We start from the raw sequence: 27,277 nt of genomic DNA on the forward strand, positions 1-27,277 counted from the left end.
ACAAAGTGGATGGATGCCTTATTCACGGGCCTCAGGGAACGGTCCTCTGTAGACAGCCTGGTGGATGCCAGTGAACCCTCCCTCACTAATCACGTGGAAACCATTCATAATGTGCAAACTACCCTCATCGGGCAGCCAGCCCAACACCGAGGTGCTGATGATGGTGGGTGAGGACGCTTCCGGGCAGGGAAGCCTGGTGTCAGCTCCCTCACCAGCAGCTTCAAGATGTCAGGGTTATATATTATTGATACGGGCCTAGTAGTTCTTAATTTCTCTCCAATCATTCATGACTTTACCTAAATCAATGTTTTGAAAACAGATGTTAAGGGAGAAAATGTTCTTAAATAAGTTAGTAAGTTTGCAGAAAAACAAGGCTTTCCGTGCACAAGTTGCCAGTTCACTTGATCTCAAGTTGTTTTTTTTTTAATGCAAATCTTTTCAGACTCCTTATTATGCTAACATGATTGCAATCTTTATTTATTTATTATTTTATTTATTTATTCTTGGCTGCGTTGGGTCTTCGTTGCTGCGCGCGGGCTTTCTCTAGCTGTGGCGAGCAGGGGCTACTCTTCGTTGTGGTGGCTTCTCATTGCAGTGGCCTCGCCTGCTGCGGAGCACAGGCTCCAGGCGCGCAGGCCCTGTAGCTGTGGCTCGCGGGCTCTAGAGCCCAGGCTCAGCAGTTGTGGCGCACGGGCTTAGTTGCTCCGCGGCATGTGGGATCTTCCCAGACCAGGGCTCGAACCCGTGTCTCCTGCATTGGCAGGCGAACTCCCAACCACTGCGCCACCAGGGAAATCCCATGATTGCAATCTTCATAAAGGTGGCATTGACGCTTGAACAGTTGACCCTTGAACAATGCGGAGACTGGGGGCACCAACTCTCTGGCACAGTCAAAAATTTGAGCGTAACTCTTAGGTGGCTGTATCTGCGGTTCCTCCATTTTCATGGTTCTGCTTCTGCTGATTCAACCAACCGCGAATCCTGTAGTAAGTATTTATTGAAGTGGACCTGCGCAGTCCAGACCCCTGTTGTTCAAGGATCAACCATATAGTATTTCCCAAACTTATTTGACTCTAGAGCCCTTTACTCTTGAAATAACTGTTGAGCTCCCCAGTGTATTATCAGACTGCCTGCTAATAAAACCAAACTAAGCTAACTGGAATTGAAGGCACTAAGCAGAGCACCACGGCAGCCGAGCAGTGTTACAGAAGGGGGACGTCAGACGGGGGCTTTGCAGGGTTTCGGGGGTCTGGGCTCAAGTGTTTAAGATATGTATTTCAAGGTGGGGGAATAGAGTCACTTAAGACTGGTGAACATCGCAAGGGTCTTGAGGGGTAGGCTGTGGTTTGATAAGCAAGCTGTCTGCCCAGGTGGAGTCCATTGTCTCGGGTAAAGTGATCTGCGGGAATTTCCCGAAGCAAAGTCCTATCTTCCTCAGGCAAAGGTCTCTTGGAACAAAGAGCTAAGTCATGTTGACACAAGCTCTTAGGCCTTCTAGCTGTGTGAGGTTGGTGCAGGTTGTAGTTCTGAGAACAATTTGTATTTCTTACATTTTGTGGAATGTTAGTCTCATCAAATGTGGTCTGAGAAATATGGACTCCTTCTTAAAGTGGTTTAATATGGTTCCTGTTAGAACCCATCTTCTTCTTCTGACTTAATATCTAATTTAGGTTAGGCTATGTGATTTTGAACAAAATTTGAGTAAGAAAAATACTGAGGACAGAATCAGACTTAGGTTGGAAACTAGGAGGTGAGACTCTGAAGGAGAGCACCTGAAGCCAACTCCATGTCGGACTATTCTTTCTTATTTTCTGCATTCTTGATGTTCTGGCATTTGAGGCCTTCATCCTGGAGAGACCGGCTGACCCAGGGTTAGCTAACTCCTAGAGACTGCAAAGGACTCTTAGGAAAGTTGCACATTTGATGTGCAAACCAACCAATCCAGAGCCCACATCCCCAACTATCTCCTTTATTAAACTCTCACAGACCAAGCCCATATTCCCCCTGCCTTAAGTCACCCTAGTGTCAGGTCCTGGACAACCAGGGGCCACCCCTATAGTCCAGAGCCCATTGAAATTATTCAAACTATCCAACCTAAACCAACTCAGGGAACCCACCCTGCCTTGTCCGCTCCTTCCCAAGAGAACCCCCATAAAGACTCTGGGCCATGCTCTGCTCTCTCCCCTTCTGCTCCTGACAGACCCTGTTCCATCCCCACAGGGCCCTGCACGGCTCCTGTTCCTAGGGATCATCATTTCCATGTCTGTGTGTCTTACCATACCTGATTAAAACAAATCCCAGGCGCGTTTTAACATACCAACAGGAAATGCAACAGTCTGCACACCAGGGACACATTAGAATCACCCGAGAAGCTGTCTGCCCAGCGCTTGCGCACAGAGGGTTTGATTTAATTGGCCTGTAGTAGGGCCTCAGGTGACTCTAATGAGTAGCCAGGGCTGAGAAACACTGAGCCAGTGGTTCTCAAAGGGTGATCCTGGGACCAGCAGCATGAGTATCACCTGGGGCCTTGTTAGAAATGCAAATTTTGGGGCCCCACCCCAGATCTCCTAATTCAGAACCTCTGGTGGTAAGGCCTTTATCAAGTTCTCCAGGTGACTCTGAAAGACGCTAAAGTTTAAAAACCATTGCACTGGGCCAAAGTAAGGCAGAGTCAGAGAAGCAGGCCACCAGTGGGCTGAGGGCCTGGAGCCCTTACATTTATGACTACATTTAATGCCACCTCCTCCTGCTGATCAACCACTTCTTCGCTTCCTAGAATCACGGTGCACCCCATGAATTTTGGTATGTTGTATTTCCATTTTTGTTTGCCCCAAGGTATTTTTTTAATTTCACTTTTGATTTCTCCTTTGACCCATTGGTTGTTCAATAGCATGTTTTTTAGTTTCCCCATATTTGTGTATTTTCCAGTTTTCTTCTTAGAATTGATTTCTAGTTTTATACCATTGTGGTCAGAAAAGATGCTTGATATGATTTCAGTCTTCTTAAATGTATTGACTTGTTTTGTGGCTTAACATATGATCTATCCTGGAGAATGTTCCATGTGTGCTTGAGAAGAATATGTATTCTGTTGCTTTTGGGTGAAATGTTCTATACATGTCTGTTAAGTCTGTCTGGTCTAACATCGTTTAAGTCCCATGTTTCCTTATTGATTTTGTCTGGAATCTGTCCACTGATGAATTAAAGGCCCCTCCTATTATTGTATTGCTATTCTCCCTTCAGGTCTGTTAAAATTTGCTTTATATATTTAGGTGCTCTTAGATTAGGGGCATAAATATTTATAAATGTTATATCCTCTGGTGAGACTGACCCCTTTACTGTTATGTAATGGCTTTGTCTCTTATTATAGTCTTTGTCTTAAAGTCTATTTTGTCTGATATAACTATAGCTATCCCAGCTTTCTTTTGGTTTCTATTTGCATGGAATATCTTTTTCCATCCCTTCGGTTTCAGCCTGTGTGTATCCTTACTTCTGAAGTGAGTCACTTGTAGGTGGTATATAGGTGGGTCTTGTATTTTTTTATCCATTTAGCCACTTTATGACTGTTGATTGGAGAAGTTAGTTCGTTTACATTTAAAGTAATTTTTGATAATTGTGTACTTATTGCCATTTTGTTAATTGTTTTCTGGCTGTTTTTTATTTCCTCTCTTCCTTTCTTCTACTCCTGCTCTCTTCCTCTGTGACTTGATGATTTTCTGCAGTGGTATGATTAGATTCCTTTATCTTTTGTGTATTTACTGTAGGTTTTTGCTTTGTAGTTACCATGAGGCTTACATAAAACAACTTATATTTATAACAGTCTATTTTAAGATGATAACAAGTTTAAGCACATTCTAAAGCTCTACATTTTTACTCCCTCCCATGTTTTTGATGTCACAGTGTTCCTATAATCTTGGGACAGAGCTGGCACTGATGTAGTTGAACTTAACCTTTGTATGCCCATATCACCTCCTCTCTCATATAGTTTGGATACTATTTAAAAAAAAAACTTGAGCAAATTATTCCTCAAAACTATGAATGTTCTTTGGTAAGAATAAAAACTGTCTTAGGAAAATGTTCATTCCTATGGGGAGGCATCCAAATATCAGGCCAGGCCTTGATTTTTGCACGGACAAGCCCAAGCCTGTGGCCACATTTTACCTAGAGACACATCAGAGGAAACTCACTGGTCTGAGATTGGTACAGTGAAAATCAAAAGATTTTTCTGTTTTCAGAACATTCCAAGTTTACAACATTTTACCTCTGGAGGGCCCTTCTTGCTAATATTCTTCATTTTAATCTCTAAACATTACCTCCTCTGCTTTTTGTGTTACCACAGTGACATGGGCAGTTAAGTAGATATGTTTCAGAACTAGAAATGCATCTAGCTTCACATGTTGACGTTACCTGCTACAATTAATTGTGATTGTATCTGAACAATAATAAACACCCTAACACTTTCAGAGCTCCAAAAAGTCAGCAACATGCTTATACTTCTTGTTTTGTGCTATCCTGTGGAATAAGCAATAATGGAAAAAATTTACATTGTGAAATATGCTATTACTGACTATATTAAAATAGTCTCTCTTCAGCAAAGAACAAAAAACCTCATAAATCAGGGGTTTCCTTACACTATGTGTTGATGAATGAATCATATTTTTAGCTTAGCTCTTTCTTGATTTTTGGTTTCAACACATGAAATATCAATTGATGCGAGATGCCTGTGTGATATGCCAGACTGGTGAAATAATTTTACTTTAAAAGTTATTTAAGCATTTGCTGAGAGGCCCCAATGACTTTGATAAGGTGGAAGAATGTGTTGAAACCAACAAATGTTTGAATCTATAATAACATTATTAATACAACCTTTTCCAATAAAATTGCTAATTGGTCTTAAATAGGATTTGGTATACTAGTTATAACCTAAGTCCTTGACTATACAAAATCTAGAGAAAACAACTTCAGTTTTTTCCCTTCATTACTATTTGGGAAATGCTAGTGCTGTCAGTCTGTTTTAGATAAATGGTGACTCTGAGCTGTCAGGTTGAGACAGCTTTTTCCAGAAAGACTGCCAACTGTGCGTGGAATTGGCCAAAATGAGCTAAGTGCACTCAGCTGCAGTAGACTGATACCATCATTGCCGATTCGTGTGATGCAGGGAAATTAGAGGCTAGTGAATCCACAGCAGAGGATGGCATGACAGGGCCCTTTCATGCTCTGTTGTCCCATTCCAGAGTGCACACCCTCTTCACAGGGATAGGCAGCTAGTGCCGAGGCCCATAGGAAATAAGACAGTGAGGAAAAGGACAGGATTCAAGTTTTCCTAGGCCAAAATGATCTGGTAAGTTCCTTGAGAACAGGAGCTGACCTTGTTCCCAGGCTAGCACAGTGCCTGGCTTGTGGGGAGGGAGCAGGCAGGAAATGGGTGTGGAATGAGGCGTGCGGATGTATTGGGATGCAGGTCTGGGCTTCACTTGTTGAGAGAATGCAAGTGAGAACTAGATTGCTAAAAATTGGAGACGCTGGCCGATCCCTGACAACGCTATATTCCTCTCAGCCTTCTATATCCCCACACAACGCATGCCAATCAAGGGTCAGAGCCGCCCAGTGTCTGGTGGAGGTGTGATGTGCGGTAATGACGTATGTAAAGAGCACGGCTACTTCCGCTCATAAGAGTAATGCCTCTCACTTAACACTAGGAGACAAATGTGAATGCTGTACAGTTGCTACAGGCAAATGAAGTTAAGACGCTTAAAGAGTTCCATAAGAAGTTATCCTCCCAATGACAAAAATATAGAGTTGGGAGAAGAGTTTGGAGTATTCTGCTTTTCCAACGTGCATTAAAAACAAAAACACTTTTGGCTTTTTAGGTGGACTCACCAATAATACGTAATCAGGTTTGGGACTATAAACTCTAAAATATTTTGTTAAAAATGAATAGTGTTGGAGCCCTGAACCTAATTTATTCAGAGGCCTTCTATTTGAGCTCATTAAGTAACCAGAAACATTTTGATAAATATCCATTCTTCCACTTAGGGACACGTTTTTCATCTCAATTCAGTGAAGAACTACTTCCTCTGGCCAGCTGGTATAACTGGCATTAAAAACTAACGAAGAATGTAGAGAAGGGAAAATCTTCCGTTTCTCAATTTCCTTAAAACTATATACAGAGAGTTGAGAAGAAATGGACTTTATGTTCAGGGCAGAGGACCGGCAGTGCTGCCAGATCTGTGGGTGATGGTGGAGCGGCTCGCTGGTCCCTTCTCCCACTCCTGATGGGATGGAAGTTGAAGCCTCTGCCTCATTTTATAAAAGGTCACGATTTGAGAAATCTCCAAGTAGTCTTAGAAAGATATGTATAAAAGACTCTGGCACATTATTGAGTTAAGAGCCTCTCTAAGTGACTGAGAATTGTTCCTTCATTTCAAGAAGTGTCACCCGACAGTCCAAAGGTGCTCACAGATGACGTAGCTGTGATTTGTATCCGCATGTCCTGGGGGAATGAACCACACATCCGTTTAGAAACATGCCCAGTGCACTTGTTCACAAACCTGGTAGATAGTAACCTTGTCTGAACTTACTCAGAATTTTATCTGAGCATCTGCTTCTTATGTATTATGATCAGGCACCGCTCCTGCTCCTGTAATACAGACACACCTCTAATTCCAGTAAGTGCCTGCTCTAAAGTCAACCATGTCTGTTACTTTCAGGAAAAAATTAGGGTGATTATGTTCTAATAAGGCATCTGAATTCTCCTTTAAAAGCACTTTGTACAAAATGAACTTCAGTCCTGAGCACGTAGCGGCAGTTCAACAGATGTACCTAACCCAGGGACAGACCCATGTGATCAGATTTCCCTGACAAATGTGTTTCATGAGTCAAAGGCATCCCCTTAGTGTTTAGTGCTTTTCAGTGACCTCCATTTTAAAGAAAATGTCTATATTATATAAAACAAATCTCTGTACTTTATTAATCTATACATCTCATGTTGCTTAGTGCAGTGACATTTTTCATATAGGCGACTGTGGTTGAGGAGATAGCTGTAATGAACTGCACCACCACAGTTTTCTGAATATAGACATTAATAAAACATACGATCAACTTCCTACTATAGCCTAAGGGTAAAAATATGGAAAAACTCCATATTTCTGTCAGTTTCCGTTATCTTTGAGACAGTCTTGAAAGCACTAAGGATCGAAATGGCAAACATGGAAATGTGTCTTGTATTACTTTTTCAGTTGTTTTTTTTTAAAATAAATTTACTTATTTTATTTATTTATTTTTGGCTGTGTTGGGTCTTCGTTGCTGCACGGGGGCTTTCTTTAGTCGCGTCGAGCGGGGGCTATTCTTCGTTGTGGTGCGCGGGCTTCTCATTGCGGTGGCTTCTCTTGTTGCGGAGCACGGGCTCTAGGCGCGCAGGCTTCAGTAGTTGTGGCACGTGGGCTCAGTAGTTGTGGCTTGCGGGCTCTAGAGTGCAGGCTCAATAGTTGTGGCACACGGGCTTAGTTGCTCCGTGGCATGCGGGTTCTTCCCGGACCAGGGATTGAACCCGTGTCCCCTGCATTGGCAGGCAGATTCTTATCCACTGGGCCACTAGGGAAGTCCCACTTTTTCAGTTTTTAAAGCAGGATAGAACTTCAGTTCTGGGAGGGCGCTCATTTGACAGATAAGGAAACAGACTCTGGATGGTCATTAGCTCAAAGCCATGTGGGTGGCTAGTGACAGTATCAGGCCCATTGCCTGGGTTTCCGGGCCTCGTGTTGTGCACAGAACACCCTTCCCTAGTTGTCAGGTTGCTACCTGAGATTCCTCCCAGGCAGTGTGGTCAGCTCAACTGCATGTCAACATCATGCATCTCTGACAAACCCCCGAGCGTTCAGAAAAGTCATTCTTTTTAGTTAGCCCTTTTTCTTTTTCTGATGGCTCTAGAAGGAACTCCTGCCTGCCCTCCCCACTGCCCCAAAAAGTTGAGAAACTATTCTAGATTTTTGCCAGAGTATGCAAGAAGAAAAATAAATTCAATGAATGGGTATTCTACTTCTGAGCGGTTTTATATTATTTTTTTAGGAGCTCAACGCAAAACTTTCAACAGTAAACAAAAGAGGTGAGGGTGCACTCAGTATTAAATAAATGGCCAAACACATTTTTCCAAATACTCTCAGTCATGAGAAAAAAGTGAGCTATCAATATTTTTGATTTCTAAAAGCCAAATTTAATAAATTAATAACTGCATGCCAGATAAAAACACAAAATTACAACTGAAAACCAATAATAATTTAACAGAAAATGCTCTGCGTTGTACTTTTTTATTGGTAGAGATAATTTACTAAAGTAACAAATCTGAAAACACATTTTGCTTTTGCTGGAAAGAAAGTACTATGCTAGAGAAGAACTAAGAGAAACCAGAAATAAAGCATTTGAGAAAAGCAGGCATATGTTATAGTCTACGGCGATGCGGCAGCCAGAGGTGCTGGTTTCTCCATTTGTGTGCATGTTTATGGAAGCATCAGAAACCAGTGACGCAGGACCCAAAAGCAAAGTCACGACAGAGTTACTGTGTGAAACATGCTGCACTACAACCGCAGGTGACCCAGGACAAGGGGTGGCGCAGGCTTGTGTCTCCTTTGTATGGGGTTCCCTTGCCAAACAGGGGGCTAATCATGCACTAGCTTGAGTTTCTCTTAACATGATAAACACCCAGGACTACGAGAACTGGAAAGCATGTGTTCACTGTTTTACAAGGACAGCGGAGCAGTGCTATGAACACAATGGGGAAGTTCCTTCATTTTAATCTGGTTATATGCCCAAACTTCTAACCAAGACATAATTCAGCTATAAGAGCCAATTAAATTACTATAAAACATTCCTTCATCTGTAAAACATTTCTTTTTTTCCTTCAAACTAAAAATTTAAAATAAAATGTCTTCGTTTTTGATAAGCAGCTCCACCACCAGTCTCTGATATCGTATATCGTTCAGAGCAGCCATGGCGTCTAGTTCTGGAGATCTCATGAGGGTTGGGCCGAAAACAATCCCAAGGTTCTCTGCATTCATCAGATTCTCCTTTTCGTGGAGGGTCACTCTGAAACATACAAGGAAGGGAGGGTGACTTCACATAGGCTACGGGGGGTGGGGGGGTCTTTGGCGTGCTGAAGCACTAAAACAAAAGATTCACAGTAAAGGTTTGTGCCCACTGATCAGCTCTTTCGCTCGGTTATTTCTCTGCACTTCTCCTTAACTTCAAAGTACGGACCTTCCTTAACGTAAATGATGTTAGTAAATAATTTAAACTTCTGGTGATCACTGGAGCTGAAGCCTGAGTTGATGTGCTGGGCTGTGTGGAGTCGGTTCTATCTGTGGATTCGCCTGCCATAGCCTAGAGCTGCAGGGGTGGGTTTGTACACAGGGAGGGGACCGGGTCATCCGGATAATTCCATCAGCTCTCCCTCCACTTTGGTGAGATCTTGTTTCCTATAGAGCATTTTTGCAAGTTGAATGGCTTATTGAGTAGTTAGGGAGAGAGTGGTAGCGATATTAACAGGAAATGGCTCAAGCTAAGCAACCTCGTCAGGGAGTGTAAGTAAGTATTTATATTCTTTTTACTGCTACAGCAAAGGCACAGAGACTATAATTTGAGAGTTATTCCTTTGTTTTAGTGTGGAGTTCTTAACTGCATCCACATACATAGCAAACTTGAATTTACAAGTGAAGTATATTAAAATAAAGTTTTAACTCATGGTGCTTTTAAGGAGGGAAACCATGTAAATCCTTAAAAGCACCGTGAGTTAAATAGTCACTTCTGGGTAACTCGCACCTAAAGGCATACAAAATAGATGTCAAGTTCTGCTGGGTTTTTTTTGTTTCTGATTGGTACTGTATTTGGAAATCCTAAAACCACTAAAACTTGGTCATATAATTTTAAAAACCTTGCTTCAACTGGGAGAGATGGAGGGTGACCAAGCAGGGAAATAAAGCTATATCACCATCAATCCCTTTAAAACATTCAACCAGAAGTAACTGAAATATTTTATTTTCCATTCTTCTCTTTACTCCTTACTTTACTCCATCACTTTTTACAGCAGGTTTCAATGTTGGCAACATTAATTCAGTAATCTAAAATGCCAAGTCTGAAGTGCCTATTTTGGAGCAAGACATAAGTGAGCTTCCTTGCAAGTTGCTTCGTTCTTGCTTTATTATACTAACGCTAGTGTCTTTACAGCTGCAACCTTTTCCCTTTCCACAAAAATTAATGCATGTCCTTGGCAGAATACTGGTATTTCTAACATATTTGGAACATATACTTGAACTGCGAATACCTTTATGTCGGAATCAAGCCCGCATTCAGTATTGTAGTGCATTTTTTTTAGCATTCCTTCTCAATGTGTGCGATTTCACACAAGAAGACAAGATACCTATGTATTTATTCATTCATTCAATAGATCATTTGTCCTTTCTTTCACCTTTGCTTTTATTTGATTCTTAACATTTGGATGTGGTACAAATATAAGCGTCCGAGTTGGGAACTTGCCTCTTTAGATGCGCCATGAGATACCGGAGGGTTTCGCAGTGAGCGGGTGGCAGCAGTTTCAGTGCTTCATGAAGGGTTTCTAATTGCTCATCAGGATGCATAATTTCTACAGTAGCAAGATGAATACCAAGGAGAGAAACTTTAATAGACAACTGGTACAAATGGCCCATTTAATTCTATTCTTGTGGTGATCTTCTAAAACTGACAAAAAGTACTTTCTCACAGGTCCTTGCCCACAGCTTTGGAAAATATTTTTAAGGTTCAAGTCTCAGATTTCCAAAAGTTTAGTGTCAATGTGGCAATATCATTCACTTGGACTTTTGGGGAGAGCACCCAGTGTTTTCACTTGAGGGTCCTAAAGTCTGATAAATATGAAAATTAGATATTGGATGTATAGGATGTAACTATAAAAAATTCAGACACATAAACGTATGCAAGGATAAAAACTTATATATTCAAATAGGGTCATCTTAGAACATTACAGACATACTGAAACAATGTTGCACTGTTCAAAATATTTTGAAAATCTCCTTTCAGCAATGGTATACAAGCGATGCCAGCCCAGTGCCCACTGCAACCCCTGCCAAAGTTTTATTAATTGATATTCATGCTTTTTTCTTTATAGACCAAGAAATGTATCATCCAATATTTACTTCCTTTATTCATTAGACTTACTTTTAAATTATTTTGTTATATAAAAAAGTCAATTCTACCCTCAAAGCACAATTCTTCTACTTAAGATATTCAGAAGAATGCAATACAGACTTTGAAGGCAATTTCAAAGGTTCTGAGTGACAACAGGATCCCTGAAATAAATGTGACTCTTACAAAGGTGTAAACTTTGAGGGGGACAATCTTCACTTGGATATTTTAGTTCTGTTTTGGCCAAAAAACCACATTCCTTTGAGGTCACAGACTGCGTTTAATTCATTAATCACTTCCATATTCAGAAACAATAGACATCTTCGGAATTTCATGCTCTCAAAAAGAGGACCATAGCACATTCCTGCTTCTAACCAAACGTCAAGAAGACGGGGTGCCTTTAAACGCTGGGCTTCAGGGCAATTGCCTTTAAGTGTTGGTTAGCAGCCTTGAAATGCTGGAAGGCCATATCTGACCAGAATACAACATTTAAGACACAAGACCAAGAATCCTACTCTAATTTATAAAACAAACCAACTCAACGGCAATGTACTGGAGTCAGGTAAAAACTGATATAAGATGAAAGTGAAAAGTTCCTAGCATTGGCAGAGCAGATGTGATAAATTTCAGAATGTGAACAGTGACTGAAGCTTTTTAATTCAAAGAAACTTCGGCCATTTTACAATTTCTGCCCAAAGCTTCCCCAGAGTTCTTGGTTCATTTCTTAGCAATAAAGAATGTATTATTTGCCTTTTGCTATGATAAATAATGCATAGTCTTTGAACCATGGGGCTTTAAGGTTCAACGTGCCAATTCATAACAGCAATAACATCTCAGATACTGAAATCCAATCATTTAATTTCTAGAACGAACAGAAGAAAATTCCATTTACTATAGAAAACTACTACTTAGTTTTTACTTAGCTATAGTTTTTATGATTGGACTAATTAATTTGAAACTACAGTATTCTGGAAATTGAAAAAAGAGTAACTTCGTTTCCTTTTCATTTCTATAGTTAACCTTTATAAGGAGACTCTTGAGATAGTGTGAAAATAAGGACAGTGTAGGTGGCCTAGCAAAGAAACAAAATTCCCCGTTCACAGAGAGCTTACTTTCTGCTGGAGGCAATAGACAATAAATACTCTAGCTTACAGTTTATACTAGATTAGAATGAGCGCTACGCAGAAAACAGCAGGATAAGAAACACCGGGAGGGCTGCGAGGGTGCAATATTACATGGGATGGTCAGGATAGGCCTTCATGAGAAAGAAAGTCTCGTGTACAGACTTTGAGGGAGGGAGGGAATGAAACCCATGGAGACCTGGGTGAAGACGGTTCCAGGCAGAGGGACATCCGTGCAATGGTTCCGAGGGGAGAGTGTGCCTGTAATGTCTGAGGAGAAGCGCGGAGCCAAGTGTGGCTGCAGGAGACTGAGCAGAGAGGAGTAGACGGGGGTGAGGTCAGAGAGGTAACAGGGCACTTTATCATGGCAGGTGCTGCGGGCTAGTCTAAGAACACAGCATTTACGGAAAGAAATGGGAAGGTTCTGCATGAGGGAGTGTCAGGATCTGACATACACTTTTCACAGTATTGCTCCTCTGGCTGCCACGTGGGAAACAGGCTATGGAAGGGCAAGAGTGAAAACAGAAAGACCACTCTGGTCATTACAAACATCCAGGTGAGGAATGACACTCGTTTAGACCAGGTGGTGGCAGTGAAGGTGGTAAGAAGTTGCTGGATTCTGGGTATATTTTGAGGGTAGAGTCCAGAGGGTTTCTTGATGAGGGGTGTATGAAAAAGAGAATAATCAAGAATGAGCCAAAGTTTGGGCTTAGGCAACTGGAAGGATGGAGCCTCAATCAACTGAGATGGGGAAGATCACGGATGGAGGAGGTCTGGGGGGAAGATCAAGAGTTCTGTTTGAGATGTCCTTCAGGCGTCCAAGTGAACGTGCTGACTGTGGACTGATCTGGGGTTTAGGGAGAGGTCCAGACTGGAGATATAAATTTGGGAACATATGACAAAATGCATTTGAATATATGGATGTTAAATTGACAAAAATTCTTCCCTGGAGTTCATTTCTCATTTTTCCCCACTTAGAAGAGTCTTGCCCATGATCAATTCTTCAGAGAACACAAATCTTTAGCCTTAAGAAAACCACAGCATAATTTAAGAGCGAGACAGACACAGTGGAATGTACTCTGAGATGAATGGCCACCATCAGTTGTTCAAGTATATGAAAGGCTTGCGTGTGGGAGAGGGCGATACTGGCACCACCGCCAATGGGAGGGAGTTAAAAGCAGGCAGATTTCACTGCGCATCTGTCAGTGGACATCCGTCCCCCAGTGGACAGGCCGCCTAGAGAAGCAGTGATCTTGCAGTTACAGGGTATTTAAAAAAGAATGTGTTGTAGAAGAAAGTCCAGTTATGGGACCCCTTAGAGTATCTAAAAACTCTAAGATTCTACGGTTCTTAATATAAAATTATGTTTACTCAACAAATATTTTTGAGCACCTATTACGTGACTGGGCACTGAGGGAAAACAAACAGGAGAGGACCCCTGCCTCTGAGGAAGTTACAGTCTACTAGGGAAGACCAGGCATGACTATAACTTTGTCAGGAAGGAACAAGGCTGTGAAAGAAGCCCAGCCAAGCGCGATGGGAATCCAGGGGAGAAAGGCGGCCTATGGCTGCGAGGTCCAGGGAAGGTCTGGAGGATTTGGGGATGTGGACATTGTGAGGGCAGGAAACGAGCACTCTGAACCTGCATCAGATCTAGTTACAAGCTCTCCGAAAGAATGTATTGTCTAATTCTTTACAGAGAAACTCAAATACAAGAAGAATAAAACTTAGGCAAGCAAAAGTGGTGAATCAGTGGCAGAGCTGAGGGGAAACTCGGCAAGCTACCAGGCTTCTCTTCAGGACATTTTAAGTTGCTGAGGACAAAGAACTCTGGGTTTTCTCTCTGAGTTGATCTGACTCGCTCAAGGTTACACACTGACTGAGTCATGTAGCTTTTCTAAGATCTTCTGGGAAGAGCTCTTAGACTCCTTGGCCAGAGGGAGGTTTCTCCATTCAGCCTGACCAGGAGCTCAACTGTGGCAGTGCTGTTTTCACGGTGGTTGGGAAGCCTCCGTGCATGCTGGGTTATTGAGCACGGCCTGTGAGAAGCATCTGTCTTCTGGGCCTTTGTATTGTAGGGCACCAATTTCTTCACTGGGGAGAGGGAATGAGGAAGAAGTGCTGGGTAGACCAAGGCTTCTAGGTGGTTCATAAGTGAGTTTCCAGGGGATTATGAAGCTCTTCAAGATTTTGGTTGGGATGCCCTGGCCTCCTCCACCCTTGAATCCTTTTTTTCATTTCCTGCCACCACTCCCTTCCAGCTTTCACCCAGCAGCTTCTCCAAGGGAGGCTGCAAGAGCAGAGCTCAAACAGCTTTTGCAGGAGAAAGCTTTAACACAAACTCTGATTTTTTTGTTGGCAAGGGCTGCTAATAAATGCCAGACACCTGAGACCTGAAAAACACGGTCCCAGTTGTTTTAGTGGCTGAGATACAAAAAGCTCATCAGGAGGGGTGAGCTAGCCCTGTCCTTTGTTTGGAAAGGGTTCCACCCTCCCCGCCTGTCTTCCTCCTCTGTTTAAGCCTTTTGTACCCTGTTCCATCAGGCGAGCCAGGCTGTGTGTAGAGTGGAGACAGCACGGCTTTGACAGATGTGGGTTTGAATGCCAGGGCCACCTCCTCTCACCACGTGACCCTGGACAATTTACTTATACCTGTAACACCTCATTTCTTCTAAAACAACATCATGGGTGTAAAGTGCCTAGCACCATTCCTGACACCTAGTATATGCTCTGTAAATCTTAGCTTCACTCGTCTTCCTTATCTGCTTATACAGGTAAGAGAATGGCTGTATCTGTGCATCTAAAGAATAAAACAGACTCTACTACTAGGAAAGACATGTTACAAGGACACAATGCTCCACCAAATCTTTGATATCGGTATCAAACACGTACAGTAAACGTTTATATTGTGTGTAAGCATTATGCCAGGGTTTTTGATGTCACACATCAAAACAGTTTTATATTAGAAGGAAATGGAATTTCTACCTTGATTTAGGAAAGTTTCTCTCTTACGATGTGCTTTCAAGAGCTCTCTGAGGTGTGACATAAGGGGACTTGCTGATTTCACACCGGAGGGCTGTTTCAGACACAAACCCAAGAACAGTGACAAATGCTTTGGAAGAATAATAAAGAGGGAAGATTGTCCTCAGCAACTCAGGTGGGTGTGGGGAAAGAAGGTGAGGTAGTTTGGGGGTGTGGGGCAAAAGGCCTTAAAATCCATAAGGAGTGCTTAGATTTTTCTTCTAAGTGGATAAAGGGGTTGTGTAGCGTTCAGACCCGGGGTTTGTCCTGTGCTAATCGGATGCCCTTGGGGTAGCCACAGAGCTGAGTTTCAATTTTACTAACAAGCAACAAGGGGGCAGGAACACCATCCAGCGGAGCCCCCAGAGTTGTGTTGGGGGTCAGAGCAAACCGAGGTCTGAGCAGCCCTTCGCGATACAGGTGTATCTCAAGTGCCTTCCAGGTTAGTGGCGATCTGACTTATCTCTCTGGGGAGGAAACCTCTGCCCCACCAAAGAAGAACCCGTAAGCTCCCTCAGACAATTTTCAATGATCTGCCCTGAATCCCCAATTCCCATGGAAGAGATCTAGAGTCTTTTCAGGCTTCTAACATGAAAGTTTGTAAAAACCAGTGTAATTCTCACAGCTGTTCTCTACATGAGAGCTTGAGCTGACCCGCGAGAAATCAGGGCTCCATGGAAATTCTCAACACAGGCTCTGAAGGGGAAACTGGAAGTTAGAACAAAGAAAGTTTGTACTTGTGAAATTTCAAAATCAGAAAGCAAATCAGTGTTCCTAAGGAAGTGATGTTATTATTTAAAGATTAACACAGCATATGGTTTTTAAGAGAGAAAAGTAAATGACAGAAATAGCCTATCTCTTCTAAAAAATGGTAATGCCAACACTTAAAATCTGTTAAGAATTCCCTTCTTTAAAAAAACAAGTGTAAATTACAGGTATGATTTTTGCACCATAAATAAAATTTGGCAAATGAGTCTTTGCTTTTTCTCATTTTCATCTTAATTAGAACTTAAAAAATAACTTTTTGATCTAAAATAGTGCTCCTTAAAGTATAATCTGTGAACCCATGCCAGTTTGCAAACTGCTTATTAATGGCCTGTCACAGGATAAGGACAGAAATTGAGAGTAAGAATTTATATATTTTATAGCAATCTGACAGAGTAATCTTCATGCTTGCTGAATCTAATAACAAATAGTTGGTCTTGTTTTTTTCAATTTTATTTTTCTAGTTATTTTTATCTTATTTTACAAAAGTACTGGTCCATATCTAGAACTGGTATAAGCCTTACTTTGGAAAATACATTGCAAAGATGCTTCTGATGGTAGAAGTCATAAATAACCTATGTTGGAGAAGAGTTCAAAATTCTTGTGAGTGTATTAGCCATGGAGAGAGGCCAGGGAGAAATATTTCATAAAATGCATTCAAGATACTCAGCAGAAAAAACAGGAGATGTGATTACCAAGAAGAGGCGATTTGTCAGGTTACAAATGCACGCCTTCATACTTACTGGCAGACTCTATAAACTTAGGGTAGGCGTCATACGTGATGAGTGGAATTGGTAAATCTCTGAAGTACAGTTTCAGTGCACCAGTGATAATGTTGATATCTTCATACATGTTCACAGAAATATCTGCTTTCTCACCATCTTTGAAGGATGTTAAAAGAAACAGAAGTAAATATCTGGATTCATAGCACTTTTAACAAATAACATTTTTGTATACTGTTTTTAAAGATTAGCAATGCTTCAGTTTTTAACATCAAATTCACTGTGCTGAAATATATATATATATGTTTTTTTTCTGTGAAAAACAATATTTTTTTGAATTTTATATTCTGAAGTTACTTATTTTTCCATGTTTAATGATAGAGGAGAAAAGTAGGAGATGACTGAGGTTAACAGAAATATTTTTAAATTTCATGAGTACTTGAGAATTCCTAGGGGAATAATGTGGGGTTACTTTTTTTTCCTTTCTAAAATAAACATAGAGAATGAGAAAAATAACAACTGAGGTCCTCCCAACTTACAAAAGACCCAGCACAAGAGGCCACCTTTGATTCACCCCAGGTTCCCACACCTAACGTTAGATCTTGGCTGAGCCCTGGGGGTAGGAGAGGTAGTGAGAAGTGAAAAAGCAAAACAAAACTTTAGAGTGTTGAGATAACAAGAGAAAAAATTACAAAATAGAGGAAATTTTAGAGTTGCCGGGCCTTACGACTCTCAAGCAAAGCTGGCCTTCTTTCAGGGTGGCCCCTTCTGCCCTCCACTGCACTTAGTACTTTGTTAAAACAGCTGAATTTTCATCTACTAAAGACTTAATTAGTATCTACTCTGAGCTAGATCTTATACTAGATTTCTTTTATTCCATTTAGTTTATGAAAGATTTTTAATGATTAAAAAGCAGCCTCTTATATTTGGTAGTGTATATATGTCCATGCCACTCTCTCACTTTGTCCCAGCTTACCCTTCCCCCTCCCTGTGTCCTCAAGTCCATTCTCTATGTCTGCGTCTTTATTCCTCTCCTGCCCCTAGGTTCTTCAGAACCTTTTTTTTTTTTTTTTTTTTCAGATTCCATATATATGTGTTAGCATACGGTATTTGTTTTTCTCTTTCTGACTTACTTCACTCTCTATGACAGTATCTGGGTCCATCCACCTCACTACAAATAACTGAATTTCATTTCTTTTCATGGCTGAGTAATATTCCCCTGTATATATATGCCACATCTTCTTTATCCATTCATCTGTCAATGGACACTTAGGTTGCTTCCATGTCCTGGCTATTGTAAACAGAGCTGCAATGAACATTGTGGTGCATGACTCTTTCTGAATTATGGTTTTCTCAGGGTATATGCCCAGAAGTGGGATTGCTGGGTCGTATGGTAGTTCTATTTTTAGTTTTTTAAGGAACCTCCATACTGTTCTCCATAGTGGCTGTATCAATGTACACTACCAAACGTAAAATAAATAGCTAGTGGGAAGCAGATGCACAGCACAGGGAGATCAGCTTGGTGCTTTGGGTCCATCTAGAGGGATGGGATAGGGAGGGTGGGAGGGAGATGCACGAGGGAGGGGATATAGGGATATATGTATATGTACAGCTGATTCACTTTGTTATACAGCAGAAACTAGCACACCATTGTAAAACAATTATACTCCAATAAAGATGTTAAAAAAAAAAAGCAAACATGTATTCAAAAATAAAAGAAACCATGATAAATGTCAAAAAAAAAAAAAAAAAAAAGCAGCCTCTTTCCTACACAGCTATTGGAATGGCTAGAATCCAGAACACTGATAACGCCAAATGCTGGCAAGGATGTGGAGCCACAGGAACTCTCTTTGGTTGCTGGTGGGAATGCAAAGTGGAACTGCCACTTCGGAAGACAGACAGGTTCTTGCAAAGCTAAACAAACGCTTACCATATAATCCAGAAATCACACTCCTTGGTATTTACCCGAAGGAGTTGAAAACTTTTGTCCACACAAAAACCTGCACACAAATGTTTACAGCAGTTTTATTCATAATTGCCAAAAAAAATGGAAGCAAGATGGTCTTTCAATAAGTGAACAGAGAAATTGTGGTATATCCAGACAAAGGAATATTATTCAGCAATAAAAATAAATGAGCTCTCAAGCCATGAAAAGACATGGAGGAACTTTAAATACGCGTTGCCAAGTAAAAGAAGCCGGCCTGAAAAAATTACATACTGTATGATTCCAACTATATGATATTCTGGAAACAGCAAAGCTACGGAGTCAGTAAAAAGATCAGTGGTTGCCAGGAGTTCAGGGGAGGAAGGGAAAGAAGAACAGGTAGAGCGTAGGGATTTTTATGGCAGTGAAAGTTCTGTATGACACTGTGATGGTGGATACATGATGTTATGCATTTGCCAAAAACCACAGAACTGTACAACATAAAAAGTGAACTTTAATGTAAACTATTGACTTTAGTCAATAATAAGGTATCAATGTTGGCTCATCAATTACAACAGATTTACTGTATGAATGAGAGATGTTAACAGAGGAAACTATGGGCAGGGGCAGGAGAGGAGGAATTATATGGAAAATCTCCCATGGCCAGTGGCTGGGAATGGACATGCTCAGTTGCTACCTTTCAGAGAAAAAGAAATGCCTAACATTCAGTCTGGTGTAGATTCAGGGTTGTTCCTGATGCCATTACTTCACCTCATTTTCTTCAATCTTATCAAATATGTGGGCTGACCTAGGTTTCCTCCTACTGGGTTAGTAATATCTCATTTATATTGTCTTCTGTCTCTGTTGGCTGTAAGGGGTCTGTGATGGGAGAGGAGTGTAATGGAACTAGAAATATGTACTTGCAAAGGAAAGAGGCTCTTTACGATCACAACTCCTATTCTGTTTCACTTCCTGTATTCAAGTTTACAGTTCCTTGGTACCACCTATTCCAGTGCTCAAAACAAAGACAAACTGGAGAACCATGGCAACAAACCTTAATTTAAATGTTAGTTAAAAGAAAAGAAGTCCCATTGAGCTTTTCTTTGGCTGGGTCCTTCCTCCCACAGTGGGAGGTCTGATGCCAGAAGGTCCCCAGCTCCTCTCAGATTCCTGCCCCGACACAAGCTCAAACTTTGATAATGAGATGCCGCAGAGGCATGCACGGCAGGCAGAGTTAGGTGGGCCACCACAAACCTGGAGAATCTGAGCTGTGCAGTGACTTAGATTCCCTCCCCTACCATCCACCTCCACTGTTTTCTCCGTGGTTCTTGGTAAATTTAACTGCTATGTATACATTTTGGTGAACGTGGACCAGCCTTGGATACTCAAATGTTGGTAATACAGTTAAATTTTATGCTTATCTCTCACCCTGAAATTTAACAGTTTAATACTTACAACTAATACAAAAAATAATAAAAATTATAAGCTAAGTCTTTTCATTTGGCATAATAATCATTAATGATTTAGAAAAATAATGGAAAGAATAACATAAGAAATTGTGCCTTTTTTGGCAGAGAATTACTGTCCTAAGTTAATGAACCTGCTGGAAAACACACCTCTGTCAAAAGCCATCTTGACATCTTCAATTAGGTCACTAAATCCTGAGACTCGGTACAGTCCTTCAGAGTTAAGACCTGTAGAAATAAAGCAGGGAAGCTAATTAGTTTCTTTGGAATTATGCGTTTTATTCAAATTTTAACTTCTCATACTTTAGGCTGGGGAAGTAATGTGTCAGGAAGAATGATGAAATATACATGTTTAGAAACCTCTTCGCACTTTTCTCCTAAAATAAAACCATTTCACTCACAGTTCTTTAAAGTTTTTTTTTTTTTTTTTTTTAATTTATTTATTTTTGGCTGTGTTGGGTCTTCGTTTCTGTGTGAGGGCTTTCTCTAGTTGCGGCAAGCGGGGGCCACTCTTCATCGCGGTGCACAGGCCTCTCACTATCGCGGCCTCTCTTGTTGCGGAGCACAGGCTCCAGACGTGCAGGCTCAGTAGTTGTGGCTCACGGGCCCAGTTGCTCCGCGGCATGTGGGATCTTCCCAGACCAGGGCTCGAACCCGTGTGCCCTGCATTAGCAGGCAGATTCTCAACCACTGCGCCACCAGGGAAGCCCCTCACAGTTCTTTAATTCTGACCTAGTGTCACTTGAATATCTGTAATTTGGCTCATCATTTTGTCTAACTAGATCAAATACCTTAGGTCTTAAGGGAAATTATTTCATCACCCCCCTTACACCATAAATTCTTTTACATAACGGAAGACTAAGATAAACTATATTAATAGGCATATAGCAGTTTTTCCCAAGTGGCATAGAATAATTAGGGTGCATGCCGTTCTGGTTTTTGGTTTTTTGGCCTAGGATAGTTTTAAACAGAGCATTTATACCTTTGCTTTTTGGACCTAAGAAAAAATATAAAAACTGAAAAATGAATTGGTACCTACATATCAACTTTTACAGACAGGAAGCATCAACCATAAATATATTTTAAGTATATTTCTTATAACTGGTTAAATGTACCTTGAAATCATGCTGGTTAATTACCTGTTAACTGATTTCAGACTTTCAGATCATTTGTTATCTGAAATCATTCCCCCTAAACTTGCAGAAGAAAACCTGGTTGTGCAGTGAGTTACGACTGCTCTGAACCTTGCTGGAAATGCCTCACCTCGAGATTCAATCTCCCTGATGCACATGTCCACCACCATGGGCCGCTTAGTGATGTGGGCTTTCACGAGTGTTGTCAGGTCACAACTGTACACCTTCTTGACATGTTTCAAGTCTGGCTTACAGTCATTTGGGACCATCTTGGAACACTGCTTATGAACATTCAAACCACAATCTAAAGAATGAGGAAAGGAAAAATTCATTATTATTTTCAGAATTTTGAGCATTCTGGAGTGTTTATTTTGGCAAGACACTCCAACTTGAATTAGGTTTAAAAGGGGACTAGCTTCCAGCCTGCAGAGTGGGGGAAACATTCTTCTCATTCTTTTTTTTTTTTTTTTTTTTTTAAACATAAGTCCCTTTACTCTTTTTTTTTTTTTTTAATTTTTTTTATTTATTTATGGCTGTGTTGGGTCTTCGTTTCTGCGCGAGGGCCCCCTCCAGTTGCGGCAAGCGGGGGCCACTCCTCATTGCGGTGCGCCACCGCGGGCCTCTCACTATCGCGGCCCCTCCCGCCGCTGAGCACAGGCTCCAGACGCGCAGGCTCAGTAATTGTGGCTCACGGGCCCATTTGCTCCGCGGCATGTGGGATCCTCCCAGACCAGGGCTCGAACCCGTGTCCCCTGCATCGGCAGGCAGACTCCCAACCACTGCGCCACCAGGGAAACCCCTCTTCTCATTCTTTAGGAAAATTCTGATTTTAAGTTAGAAGACTAGAATTCCAGCTCATGTTCTGTCAGTTACTTGCTGTATGATCTCAGGAGAATACCAACCCAGGCCAAACAAAATTAGTAAGTGTTCAATTAAATGTCTACAAAATGTAATATTACACCAACTAGCCAACTAAAAATGTAAAGTTCCATTTCTTTAAAGTTATATAAAAAATTATATTCAATGTGGATATAACTGCATTTTAATAAATCTGATATGAGGTGGAATTGAACCTCCAAAAGTAAGAGTATCCCAGGGCCCTCTTAAATTGATGCTGCTCTTATTTGTATCTACTCCTAACTCTTTATATATATGTATAAGATAATGAATATAGAATACATCTAGTAGCTAAAAATAGCCACAGTTATTATTTGTTACTACTATTATCAACAGCTTACTAATGCCAAGCACTATTCCAAGTGCTTTACATTATTTACACAAAACTCTATAAACCAGGTACTTTTATTCTTCTCTTTCATAAACCTGATGAAACCAAGCACGTACGTGTTAAGTAACTTACCCACGGCATTTAGTACATTTGAGCTGAAATTCAAGCCTACAAAGATTGTAGAGTCCACGATTTTAACACCTATACCATATTGCCTCTACTGAAGTTGTTCCTTTGCTTTGTCATTTTACTGGGTTATAGCTTCTAAGATGCCAGAACCCAAATATTGTCTAGTTAATATTTTGAGATATTTTATTTTCCACAAGAAGAGCACAATGGCATTTTAGAAGAAATAGAGAGGAATACAAATATTTTGCTAAATTGGACCTAAGAGACACGGACCATACCTGAATAATTTAACTAAAAATGTCACCTTTATGTTTGCTTAAAATATTACCCATTTGTTTTTAAGTTCATGAAAACTTGATGCTGACCTCTCATAAATCCAATCCAACTGGGGTACACACAATTTACAGCCAGGTCTTAATGGATTTGAAAACCATACAGTATCACGACCACTGTCTGTGGTCCTTGGGCAAGCTTCAGTTTTGCTTGCTGTTTGGGCAGAAAGGGGAGCATAACATTTACCTCACAGAATTGTTATGAGAATTAGTAAGCCAATGCATTCAAGGTGATTTGCATATTATAAAATGTTAGACAAATACTGATGATCATCATCATTATTATGACTTTTGGTAAAGCTGAAATCTAGTTATATATATGGCAGTAACAGTTAACAAAGACAAGGAAAACTAGCCAAAACTTATAAATGGAATTGTTCTTTCGTTAAATATGTAGATATTACCAACTTGAAAAAAGAACTTAAGGCTTGTGGTGACTCTAAGTGAAGTAGTCATGTGTACTGAGCACCTCCCATGTGCAAAAACAGGCTAGGTGTAGAGGGAAGCTGAGTCTTTGAACATGTGTGTGTAAGTGAACAGCACTGGCAATGGCACAGCCCATGCTAATAGTGTCCAAACGTCGTCATCACTAAAGAAGAACATGTGCTTCTTTGAATTCGTAAAGGCTGCCAGGGCAAGGAGCTCAATCTGTACCATCTGAAGAAATGACCCAACACTTCTGTGTAGTTAAATAATGTCCAAATGAATACATAACCCAAACCCCAAATTCCTCTTTATTCTATATTAGATATAAATAAGATTTCTGATTCAATCATAAGGCAACTCAATGGCAATGGCCACTTAAAGGACCTCATTCCCCCTGAAATTTTAATGTTTTGTATAACTTGCGTAATTTAGAGTTAGATCTAGAATCTATTAGTTGTGTGATTTTGAGGGGGTTACTTAAACTTTCTGTGCGTCAGTTATATAAAATGGGAATAATAATAGTATTTATCCATTAATATTAGATCTATTATTAGGTTCTATTATTATGTTAATGTGAGGCTTTAATGTTAATACACATAAAATGCTTACACATAGTAAATTATAATTGTTTACCATGACTCTGTTATTATTTAGAAGAATGAAACATTTTGAGAGGCCTTTCCTAGGTAGTGCCCCAGGGTTCATTGTCATAATCAGCTTAAGGTCAGGAGCTAAGCTGACTTCTAGGCCAATTCTGTGTTCGTCAGATGTGAATGCCAGGTCCTGAGAAGGACTTGGATGCTGGGGTTATAGCTGCTTCCTCATCTACACTGTTCTTTATACATTTCATTTACATAAACGCACCTCCAAATAGGTACATCATTTTTCTCTGACTGCTTTCACCAAATTTGGGGAGTTTTCAGCCACCAGTTTTTCAAATATCTTTCACCCTCTCACTCGTTATCCTCTCCCGGGACTCCAAAAACACAAATGCTAAATCTTCTGTTACTGTTCTACAGGTCTCTGAAGCTCAGTTCACTTTTAAAAATCTATTTTTGCTCTCATTTGAATTGGATAATATCTACTGATCTGTCTTCCGCTTCACAGATTCCTTCCTCTGACATATCATATCTACCATTGAGCCCATCCCGTGGGTTTATTTGTTAATAAAATTTTCAGTTCTAAAATTTACATTTAGTTCTTTCTTATATCTTTATTTCTTTTCTGATATTTCCTATTTTTTTCATTTGTTTCAAGAGTGTTTCTAATTGCTTCTTGGAAAGTTTTTATGATAGCTGCTTTCCTTGTCTGATAATTCCAACATCTCTGTCATCTCAATATTGGCGGCTGTTGATTGTCTTTTTTCATCTGAGTTGAGATTTTCCTGGTACTTGGTATGAAATGTAATTTTGAACTGCATCCTGGATATTTTGAGTGTTATAAGACTCTGGTTCCTACTGAAATTTTCAATTTTAGCAGGTAGTTAACCTGTTTAGATTTAGAATGCACGTCCTGGCACACTTTCATAGGCTGTGTTTCAAACGTCAAACTAGTTTACAAAGCCTTTGTAATGCTATTGCAGTGCTATTTTGCCTACCAAACTTGTGTGTTACTCAAATGGCAGGACTCTACCCCACATTCTGGGGAGGGAAGAGGGCCATATCCTAGTTATTACTGCAGGGTAGGGATGGAAGTTAGGGTTTGACCACAGACCTGGTCGGGGAGGAGTGCTGTGCTGCATGGAGCTGCAAGGTGGGCACGGAGGAGAGTTCCGATCATGGTCTCAGCTGCCTCATTACTGAAGGTCAGGGATGAAGACAGGGCTCTGCCCGTAGACTTGGGCTGAGTGGGTGCTGCTTCTACTGTAGGCGGGGGGATGAAAGTCAGGGTTCCACCCACAGTCTCAGCCAAGGAGGGGTACCACTTTCTTCCTGCAAGGTGGTGATGGAAGACAGGGCTCTACTCACAGACTCACAGGAGAGAAGTGCAACCTTGTTACTGCAGAGTGGGATGGAAAACAGGGTTCTACCCACCGACTTCTGCTGCAGCGTCCAGCAGAAGTCCGTGGGTAGGGGTAGCAATGTGGCTTTATCATGGTGTTCACCTGGAGAATGGTAGATACGGCTAAAAGACTTCTGTCCGGCTTGGGTGCCCTTTTCCCAGGACTTTGGCTAGGAAGAGCCAGCTTTTCTCGGGATTTGACTGTGCCTATTGGCATTTATGGGTTGTGGGTATCTTTAATGCTCAGGCTGGGATACACAGGAGTTTCAAAAAAACCCAAAATCCAAAATACCACCAGGCAACTCGCTTCTGGGTTCCTTGAGTCCTGAGGTCCCTAATCAGCCTTCCTTCTTTTACCCAACTTTCACAGTCTTTTGATAGTTGATGTATATATTCTGTCCAGGGTCTTTTGTTATCATTATTGTGAGGAATAAAACATATTTATTCAACTCGTCTAGAACTGGAAGAACTCTTACATAATATTTTAAAAGTATAAAAGTCAGCAGGGCTTCATTATCTAAAAATAATGTTGATGTGCCTCATACTTTGTGTACCCAGAAGTCACAGATCCAGCTGGAAATGGCTGTTAGTAACAACCTACCCCAGTGTCTTCTTTTCACAAAGAAAATGAAGCTCAGAGAGGCTAAATGACTTGTTCAAGTTGCTCAGCCAGAAACTGGTAGAACTGAGATTTAAACCTTGGCTTCCTAATTCCCAGCCTGTGCTCTTCCCACTGAGTGATATATATACCACTTTTCACCAGCAGTACATCATGTACGCTGAGTTATTGTTTTCAGGGTTGAAGATGAATTTGCTATTTTCAACCTCTTATTCAATGATGTATGTTGTACCTATTATTTGTTGTATATACTTGAGTTTAAAAGGCTCTGCTATATTTTACTGTTACAGAAATCTATATGTGATTTGGCAAGGACTTTTAAAAAGCAGTGATAAAACCTACCCATTAAATTCTTGTTTTGTCACATTCTTTCCTAAGTAAGTGGAAATCCAGTAGAAGGCAAAACAGTAAAATTTGGATGCATCCACAGAATATCAGAACATCTGAATGGCACTAATGGTCTGATATTAATATTAACGTTTTTCCTTTGAATGTTTGCAGTTATCTCCCATTTTACACATCAGCAAATGCCTAATTTATTTGCAACTCAGTGAAAACTGGACAAAGAGATGACTGAGCTCATATTTAGGTATTTAACGAGAAGGGAAATGTTTCCTAAACTGATATTCTTTCTTACATTTGGCTAAGATTAAACTATGGGACAATATATTATGCTCAATTTTAGAAATAAATTTCAAAGGCCAAATTTTTTGGCAGGATTGGATATGAAGTCCTTCAAAAGACCAAAGGATGGGGTAAAGTCATTAAAGTGAAGTATCATTATACCCTTACGTTCACAGTGCAATATACCAGCTCTGCGCTGGCTCTGAAAATTGCTGCTTCAGGGACTAGCAATATATCAATATTTCAGGTTGCCATTAAGACTTTATTTGGTTTTCATACTTATTTATTAAAGTCATATAACTCCTATATAGTTCGATTTCTCCCAGGGAAGCTCTACAGTATAAATGAAAAAAAAAGTCCATAAAAGATTATTTCATTTGTTGCATCTCTTGGTTTGGTAGGTTATTTTTATGTTACAATTAAATCATATTGCCCCCTCCCAATTCTTCAAGTTAATAAGCACAGAATAAACACATGAAAGGAGGAATGAGAAATTCAAATCATATTTCATTCTGTCCTTATTAATCAAGTATTTCTATTAGAATACTAATTTGAGGTTACCTTCAGATTTTCTGGGCTTGATTTCTCTAAAAAACATGC

General features: G+C 40.6%; 1 protein-coding gene and 1 long non-coding RNA gene across 6 annotated transcripts in view; one reads left to right on the forward strand and one right to left on the reverse strand.

Moving 5' to 3' along the window:
* LOC132369028 (uncharacterized) overlaps positions 1–27,277 on the forward strand; it is a 130,221-nt gene that overhangs the window by 69,353 nt on the left and 33,591 nt on the right. The window lies entirely within an intron of this gene.
* Positions 8,290–27,277, reverse strand: part of CHN1 (chimerin 1) — a 202,800-nt gene continuing 183,812 nt past the window's right edge. For all 4 annotated transcript variants that reach the window (XM_059928131.1, XM_059928133.1, XM_059928132.1 and 1 more), the window contains 5 exons: positions 21,449–21,622; positions 20,336–20,413; positions 16,817–16,954; positions 10,525–10,630; positions 8,290–9,078 (listed from right to left, as the gene is read on the reverse strand). In XM_059928131.1, the coding sequence (XP_059784114.1) occupies positions 8,907–9,078; positions 10,525–10,630; positions 16,817–16,954; positions 20,336–20,413; positions 21,449–21,622 (668 nt within the window). In that variant the 3' untranslated portion in view covers positions 8,290–8,906. The remainder of the gene's footprint in view (positions 9,079–10,524; positions 10,631–16,816; positions 16,955–20,335; positions 20,414–21,448; positions 21,623–27,277) is intronic.

The sequence above is a fragment of the Balaenoptera ricei genome, chromosome 7, assembly GCF_028023285.1.
Source record: "Balaenoptera ricei isolate mBalRic1 chromosome 7, mBalRic1.hap2, whole genome shotgun sequence".
NCBI lineage: Eukaryota > Metazoa > Chordata > Mammalia > Artiodactyla > Balaenopteridae > Balaenoptera > Balaenoptera ricei.